General features: G+C 35.5%; 1 protein-coding gene across 3 annotated transcripts in view; it reads right to left on the reverse strand.

Annotated features, from left to right (window-relative positions):
• LOC143286045 (tyrosine-protein phosphatase non-receptor type 2-like) overlaps positions 1-8,181 on the reverse strand; it is a 34,295-nt gene extending 26,114 nt beyond the window's left edge. For all 3 annotated transcript variants that reach the window (XM_076593578.1, XM_076593579.1, XM_076593577.1), the window contains exons 1-3: positions 7,997-8,181; positions 1,598-1,706; positions 256-362 (exon numbers count right to left, since the gene is read on the reverse strand). In XM_076593578.1, the coding sequence (XP_076449693.1) occupies positions 256-362; positions 1,598-1,706; positions 7,997-8,065 (285 nt within the window). In that variant the 5' untranslated portion in view covers positions 8,066-8,181. The remainder of the gene's footprint in view (positions 1-255; positions 363-1,597; positions 1,707-7,996) is intronic.
• Positions 8,182-9,016: the final 835 nt, after the last annotated feature.

The raw sequence follows: 9,016 nt of genomic DNA on the forward strand, positions 1-9,016 counted from the left end.
AACACTAACAGTCTGCTTCTCTCTTTTTTTCTTCTTTTTTCTAATTTTAGAGTAAATTACTGTTCTTCAACTACATTTTTACTCCTATCCTTCTTCTCCCCCCACCCACCCCTATCCCCCACCCCCACCCTGCCCCCTTCTCCCCCACACACACCCTACCCTGCCGGAGTATTTATACAATATAATACAGCATAATCTCCACAAACGGCCTGAAGAACATGCTATATTTTGATCAGAGCTTCTCAAATAACCCACCTGGGTGAGAATATACTTTCTGTCTGCTTCTTCCACATCCACATAACTGGCGTTGATGTAGTCGTCGTCGTCGTCGTCTTTCTCCAACACAACTCGGCAATGGTCATCTGAAACAAGGGTTCATATCTAAAATAAGTATACTATATCTGTTCAATCAATAATAGGTTCCAGGATTTTCCCTGAAAATAGGGAGTTGGGAGGAAGGGGGAATGGGGGGAGGCATTGCAAAAGAGCAAAAGAACAAGGGCTGGGACCTAGAGGTTAAATCAATGGTTCTATTCAAGATGAAGTTATACTGTCATACTATAACCAATGGAAGTAAATATGTACAAATAACAATTTTCTTTTAAAAAATAACACACACACACACACAAACACACACACACACATATATATATATATATATATATATATATATAATTAAAAAAATTTAAACAACAGCATTTTAATTATTATTTTCATATCACTCAAGTCTGAAGTCTAAAGCCTGCCTTACCACTTCACCCCATGTGGCTCAGACACACTTTGGAAAATAACTCAAAATGGAAAATCCCCATACTAGCAAGACTTATCAAGACAACTGCTTGCTTTCAAGGCCAAGGGGATCTTTTTTTCTTTCTTTCTTTTCCTTTTTTTTTTTTTTTTTTTTAATCTAAGCATGCATGCCATGAAAGGTGTTGCATTTGGCTACATTTAAATCAAATTTCTTTTTTTACCACAACACCACAAAAAACTACTACTGTAAAAGAAAAAAAAAGTAATTACAAAGGAAGGCATGTGTGCTCTAAAGTCCATTTCGTTTTTAAACATTTTTTTTGTGTGTGAAATTCCAATTGTGGGTCAAGCAAAGCACCTACAGATAATATTTGACATTTCATCACCAAGAGATTTATTTTTTTTTTTTTTTTTTCCAATTTTTTCAACTTTTAAGTTGAGTTCAAGGCAATGGGTCCTGGATAATGCAAATGTAATTTTCCTCACATATGTAAAGCATTCACATAAAGGCACTGATCAAAACTAATGAGTGCATAATGTGTTGCAATTCTATCTCAAGGCCTGGTCAGCGCAATGGGTTTATAAAAGCAAATGCTGTTTTGGTTTTATTTTCATTTTTTTCTCTTTATTTTTATAGAGCAGATGTGGTATGGATCAGTCTACACACTCTGACATCTTGAAACTGAAACTGAAAATTTTAACATACATTAATTCAATGCCCATCCACCTATACAGCTCCCCCCCTCTCCCCCCACCCCCACCCACCCCTACACACACCTACAAGTACAATGCAAACACCCATGACAGTGATGACACACACACAAGGACTAAAGAAATGAAAACTTACATGGGCTGACATCTCTGTATCTGTTCTTCGGTCTGTTGTGAACGCTGCGGGCATGCAACACTGTGTGCGAGTCATCCAAAGTTGTCAGTGACGATTCATTTTTTATCCTCTGGGAACACACAATCAATCAATCAATGAACTGAATGATGTCCAGAAGAAAAGAAAATGAAAATAAACCAAAAAAAATTTGTACATTTCAGATTTCCTTATCCTGTAAAACACAGTAAAAACAAATCAATCTCCCGCAGTGTATACTTGAACTAATACAACACTACCAATAGTATATGTTCCAGTAACTCTTGTCATAGCTCATAGCCAGCTCAATCCAAGGAGTTGAAGGGGAAAACCAAGAACCCTTGACTGTCCACCCTCCAAACACTAGGTTATCACACACACCACAGCCCACTCCATCCACAGCTAAACAGGGAAAAGTATCACTGTCACCCTTAAGGAAAATTCTTCTCAACAAGCCAGTGTCCACTGTACACAGGCAAGTTATTTTATTCAATTTTCAAGTCTTTTTTTTTCCAAGTCATAGTTCAGGAATACTGATCATGTGATGACTGCATACTACAATGTGAATTTGTGATTCTGTGTGTGACGGTGATATGGTTTCAATATGGTGATGAACAATTATAAATATAACTGTGGACTTGTCTCACACTGAATATTTTCAATTTCAATGTGATCTTTCTGGTCAACAATCATAAAAATTTTTTTTGATAATTTTCAAACTGACAATATTTCATTCAATTCATGACATGAATTAATTTAATTACTATTTTGGTTTTGTGCTGTATTAAATACATAATATTAATATATTGCACTGCATTGCAATGTATCTTACTCTTTTGTCATAACTGATTTCTTTGCATGAAATTCTGGTATTCTCCCCAAGGACAAAAGATACAAATAAATAAATTTATAAACCCCTAACTTATAATAAATAACGAAATCTTTTTCCAGTATTTGTTCCTATTTCAGCTAAAACAGAAACCCACACACAATTATCCATTAAATCAAATTATACAAAATAATTCTGCAATCCACATGAAAAGTAACTTGTGTAATAACAGGCTCACTGAAAATGATCATGCACACCATAAAAAGAAATTAAAACCAGTCAAATAAAAATACACAGTTGCTGATGGATAGCCTAAAAGTAAAAATAACTATCATAAAATATCCAATAAACAAATCCATATCATAATAACGCATGCACACACACACAAACACATGCACGCATACTCATACACACACTACATATCATGCCAATAAAATATTTATCAAACTTATAATCGATGTATTCAGATAATCATAATGTAACTCATTTTTTAAATCTGCCATTCAACCTGGAAAACCCGAAAAGTCACGGACACACACAATCAGTAATGTTTGTGCACACCCTGCCCCAAGCTGGTGACATCAGATATGGGACATAACCTGAGATTTGTCTATCATCATGCCAATTAGCCTAACTAGTCTCAGATAACAGAAGCCTTACTCTTAATGACTATAAACTGACACTGTGACAGTTCACAAACGATAAAATGAAATGACTGCACATGGAAACTAGATTTAGTAAAAAGAATAACATTACAAATTATGTTCTGAAATCAAACAAATGAAAAGTGGAAATCTTCACCATTGATTTTCAAAAATAAATCTTTTTGTATTTATAAAACACTTTTCATTTTCAAGTAAAAAAAAAAAAAAATGGTACAGTACACGCCGGATATAAGCAACTCGGATATAAGAAAACTCGGTTATTGCCAACGAATTTTTTTCCCCCGGCCAAACTCTTCTTTATTATGTATTACAAAAACTCGGATACAAGAAACTCGCTTATAAGAAAACTCGGTTTTAGGAAAGCAAATTTCTTGTCCCGCTTGATACAAAACCTCGGATATAAGAAACCGAAAGTACATTTCCAAGAAAATTTTAATCATTCTAAGAAACCGAAAGTGCATTTACTGGGCCATGGGACAGGCACATGATTGCGCATTACACTGTATTATTTTCTTGAATTGGTTCTTTACCATTGTATGATAAATTGAATGTTGGCAAGAAGAAAAAATACGAGAGCCTGTACTTCTTTTTTCCAGCAGCAATGGCGGAAAAAGCGAGACAGAGACAATCACTTTCTCTGAAGAGAAAAATTGAAATAATTGATTATGTTGAGAAGAATCCCTGCAAACAGAGGCAAACAATTGCCACTGAGCTGAGTGTACCTGCTTCTACGCTGTCCAAAATCATAAAGGACAAGCAGAAATACTTGCAGCAATATGAAACCAATAAAAACCCAGACATGAAGCACAACAGAGGACCGAAACTCGAATCGGTGGACACAGACCTTTTGAATTGGTTCGCAGCAACACGGTATGTTTTGCCTCCCCCCCCCCCTCCACCCCCCTCTCTCTGTCTCTCTGTCTTATTACATATTATTATTATTACATTATTATTATTATTATTATTGTTAATGTGATCCTTGATAAGTGATGCATTTTTTTTGTTCTATTGTTATGTTGTTTTTATTATTATTTTGTTTTTTGGCCTGATTGGGAGCTCTCTCTCTCTCTCTCTCTCTCTCTCTCTCTCTCTCTCTCTCTCTCTCCTAAGCCCTTTTTTGTTTGTTTGGTTGGTTGGTTGGGTTTTTTTTTCTTTTCTTTTTTTTTTTTCTTTACCACATAGCCAGCGTTACAGTTGGGAAGCAAAAACAGTATTTTCATGTTCAAACAAACAAATCTGACATTGAAGGACACAAGCGCACTGGTGTATATTAACTCTACACATATACAGTATATTCTGTGCAGGTCTTTAAGAGAAACCAGATATTTCTTAATTTAATGCAAAACATACACGAACTGAGAAAAAAGAAATTTTTAAGCCTTTTTTTCACTGAACTCGGTTATAAGAAATATTTTTCAAAATACTATCTTATACATGTATCCGACCTTTAGATTATATAAGAAAACTCGGAGATAAGAAACCCCCCTTCGAGTTTCTTATAACCGGCGTGACGGATATAAGAAAACTCGGATATAAGAAACCAAAAAATGCTCCCCCCTCGGGTTTCTTATATCCGGCGTGTACTGTATAAACATTCTTTTTCTTTTTCTGTATTGGAGTTGAACAGATTTGCCTATTCCCGCGTACTGTAACTGAAAGTAACTGAATTCTTTTCAAGACAAAAATAATTTCACTTGTTAAATATCCTAAATTACATACCAAACAGAATCATGTTCATATTCATACTGCTTCATCAGTTCATTCAACCCACCCATGGTTTATCTAAACAGTACAAAGGAAATTAATTTGAAATATTTTGAAATATGGTAACCTTGCAGCAACAACAACAACAACAAAAACAAATAAAATCTACACAGTACAATGTTAAAACTAAATTGGGAAAAAATCTGTGACAGGAGGAATTTTGCGACAGAAATTATCAGAGAAACTGCCAGGAGCAAAGCTTGTCATCTGTCTGCGCTTACATTATTTTATTTTTCAGCACCTAACTATACATGTGTTTAATTTTCTCAGTCAATGAATGTGTGTGTGTGTGTGTGTGTGTGTGTGTGTGTGTGTGTGTGTGTGTGTGTGTGTACATCACTACATGCACCTGTGTGTGTGCATGAACATGCACACACACAGTAGTACTAGTATGTGTACATACTTGTGAATCTTTTTCTTTTTCTTTTTTGTCACCCACTGTAAGTGCATACATATGTACTGTGTATTAATACAAAGCATATATCTGCGCATGGTAGTATGTGTATGAATGATTTTAATTTATCAAATTTACATGATGTAAACATTTAGAGAAGAAAAATTCCACAAAACCTATAACCTATAACATGCTTTCAAGTTCAACATGTGTTATCACTAGGTTTGTTGGACCTGTGGCTGCCTGAGGACACAGCACAATGAAGCAGGATGTAACTGGAGACCTGTATCCTGAACTAGGTATCATGACTGAAAATGTGAAATACAGGTTGAGGTTGGTTGCACAGCACCAGACTGCCTACACGTTATAGTTCTGTCCGCTTCTGGCCAAGTGGTTATTTCCTCAGTTCCTGAAGAACATGTCCTCTGTGTGTGTGTGTGTGTGTGTGTGTGTGTGTGTGTCTGTGTATGTGTATGTGTGTGTTTATGTACTCAGTGTGTGTGTGTGTGTGTGTGTGTGTGTGTGTGTGTGTGTGTGTGTGTGCGTGTGTTTGTGTGGTGTGGTGTTTGATAACCAATCTCCCTTCTCATAATTGTTTAGTAACTCGCTTTCTAGTTGTTTTTTTCGTTGCTTTTTCTGAGTCTTTAAATTGCTTGCTTTTCTAGCTGTTTCTTTCTGTGTTTCTTTTTTGTTGATTTTTATAAGTTTATTTTACTTTTTTAGTATGCAGCTCTGTGAATGTGTGTGTGTGTATGTGTGTGTGTGCATGTGTATGTGGTGTGTGTCTGTCTGTGTGTGTGTGTGTGTGTGTGTGTGTGTGTGTGTGCGCACGCATGCATGTGTATGTGGTGTGTGTGTGTGTGTGTGTGTGTGAAAATTTCAAGCAAAAAACTATCAAATCTCTGTTCACAAAATACAGATGTAAGTAAACTTAAGTATAATTTTTCAAAAATCATTTTTAAAAATGGTGACAGACTCTGTAATTATTTAGTGCAAACAAGCTGACAAAGATGGAAAGAAAGATGGAGACAGACTTCAGACTACGAAGACCGAAAGAGTGAAATTCAGCAGATTTTCAATTTTTAAACATCCTCTTTTTAAAAGGTATTCTATTGTTACACTGTTAAAAAAAAAAAAAAAAAAAATCCACACCAACCCCTCCATCCCCTCCCCCCCAAAAAATCAACACCCACACTCAAACAGTTGATCATGATTATTAATTAATCATTCTTTGTTGATTATACTCAATCAGTATATGGGTGACAGGTATCTAGCACAAGGAGGACAGTAGGGTGACAAATCAAGAGAAAGGTCTGAAACTGTGAAGAAAAAAAAAGGCCTTGTTAATTAACAGCCAGTCAAAAAATCTCTCTCTCTCTCTCTCTCTCCCTCTCTCAATCTAAAAATAGGGAATTCATTAGATGATATTTTGGTTCAAACAAAATTATCTGATTCTATGGATATATTTACTTCTCCAGATATAGCCCTCACTAACTTAAAAAAAGGTGGGGGGGTGGAAAGGGGGGGGAGGAGAGTAAATAACCAGACAACATGTACAGATCCACTGAAAAAAATTCTTTTACTTATTGTTTTATTGCAATTTTTATGCTGGCCATCACGCCTGCCACTGTCTAAAACATGACTTACAGATTATTAGTAATAGAGTCTAAAATATAACAGACTAATCATTCAGTCTGGGTTGTTGTTTTTTTCTTTTCAGATTTGTTGTTGTTGGTTGTGGTGGTGGTGGTGGTGGTGGTTTTTTGTTGTTGGTGTTTTTTGGGGGGTTTTTTTGTTTGTTTTTTTTTGTTGTTTTTTTTTGGGGGGGGGTTGTTGTTTTTAAATTATATTTGTAACACTAACTTAAAAACAAACTAAAAAAAAAACTAAAAAAAAACCAATATTAGAACTATTTCTGTAACTAAATAATACCAATATAGCAAACTGAAATTTTAAATCTACTGAATCTGTTAAAGAAAAGAATATTCTTGAGAGGAAAAGTATATTACATAAAAAATGTAGATTATAATTCATAATTTAACAAAGAATCCTTTTCAAATAATTTTAAAAACTGTAAACAACAAGTGTTTTTGACTTTTGATCTAGTCAGTGCAAAATATAAAAAGATATCACAAATTCCTGGGACACAATATTGTCAAATAGGAAATAATGTAACGAGAAAAACAGATTTGGTCAGCAAAAATAACAACCAAAAAAGCCTTCAAGTATCCGGAAAAAGAAATGTGTAAGACAAACACTGAAAGAGAAACAAAAACTGTAAAAAGTCAAACATATACCATATCGTTGCAAAGTTCAACCTGTTCATCAGTATTTTCATTGCATGTATGATTCCTCAAAAGTACTGTGATTAGTGTGAGTTAATCTATTTCTGGGTAATCTGTTGACATGTGAATGAATACATCGGAATAAATCTGCTGCGACACTGCAAGAAATGCAGTATTCCCAAGATACAAGTGTCCAACTGAAACAGGTGGTGAGGTACAGAAACAGACAGGAATTGCATAATTCTTCCGTCCAAATCAGACGTTCATGTGAACGTAAGGCAGAAAGTCAATTGACACATACTAATCTAGTCAGAATCTAGTCTATTATCGACAGAAAAATACGAATCGACGAATTGAAATTGGAAGTTTTCATGTTTCAACGTTTCTGTCACGAATGATTTTCTTTGGCTTCCCCATTCTGGATCTACAGTCACAATCACATCTTACCCTGTAAATTTCTGTCCACAGCCTCTCCTCGTCATATTCCTGGAACTCTTGTTCAACTTGCGACGACATCTTTGCAACAGCTAAAGCTAAATGTTCAACAAAACCGACAGAATCTTCGAGCTTCCGTCGACGGAAACTCGCATTCTCCTCTGTGGACGGCCTGGCTTGCCTTCAATCGCGTCGTTTCCTTTTCGTAATAACGGATCGTTTCATTGGATGCAATGCAGATGTTATAGTAAATGCGATAGGCTCACTCAGCAATTTCCGTTTCGTCTGCTGCACACGTTTCTTGTGAATTCCAGCATGGAGGGATGAAGTGCTGGAGGTCTGATGGAATAAGGAACTTCGCTTTGAATTGCATACCAAAAGTTGCATTGACTTGCATTATGCCAAATATTACAATGTTTCATGATGTTCAAAAATGCATTGAAGAATAAGTGCATTGTGTGTGTGTGTGTGTGTGTGTGTGTGTGTGTGTGTGTGTGTGTGTGTGTGTGTGTCGTGTGTGTGTGTGTGTGTGTGTGTGTGTGTGTGTGTGTGTGTGTGAAAATCTCTCGCCTTTGCTATTTTCTCTGTATCTCAATGATTTAGAGTCGTATTTGACTGAGCATAAGAGTCCATCCGTTGATCTTTTATTGAATGTTAACATTTCAGACTTAGATAGTTACATGCGATTATTTGTACTGTTCTATGCAGATGACACAATTTTACTTTCGGAGACGAAAGAAGGATTACAACAGTCCCTCAATGTTTTTCACAAATATTGTTTAAACAATTTAAAATGGAAACTAGTGGTCAAAGTAAAGAAAACCAAAGTGATGATATTTAATTCTACAAACAAGCTGAAGCCTGTTTTTAAGTTTGGTGATATATGTTTGGATGTTGTCGATTCTTTTAAATAACTTGGTATCGAATTTAGTAGCCCTGAAAAAGAACTTTTTACAAAGCTAAAAAAATGATTTATGAACAGGCCCAAAAAGCTATGTTTTCGTTACTTCAGTCAGCCAGAAATCAAGATTT

The sequence above is a fragment of the Babylonia areolata genome, chromosome 9 (genome assembly GCF_041734735.1).
Source record: "Babylonia areolata isolate BAREFJ2019XMU chromosome 9, ASM4173473v1, whole genome shotgun sequence".
NCBI classification, from domain to species: domain Eukaryota; kingdom Metazoa; phylum Mollusca; class Gastropoda; order Neogastropoda; family Buccinidae; genus Babylonia; species Babylonia areolata.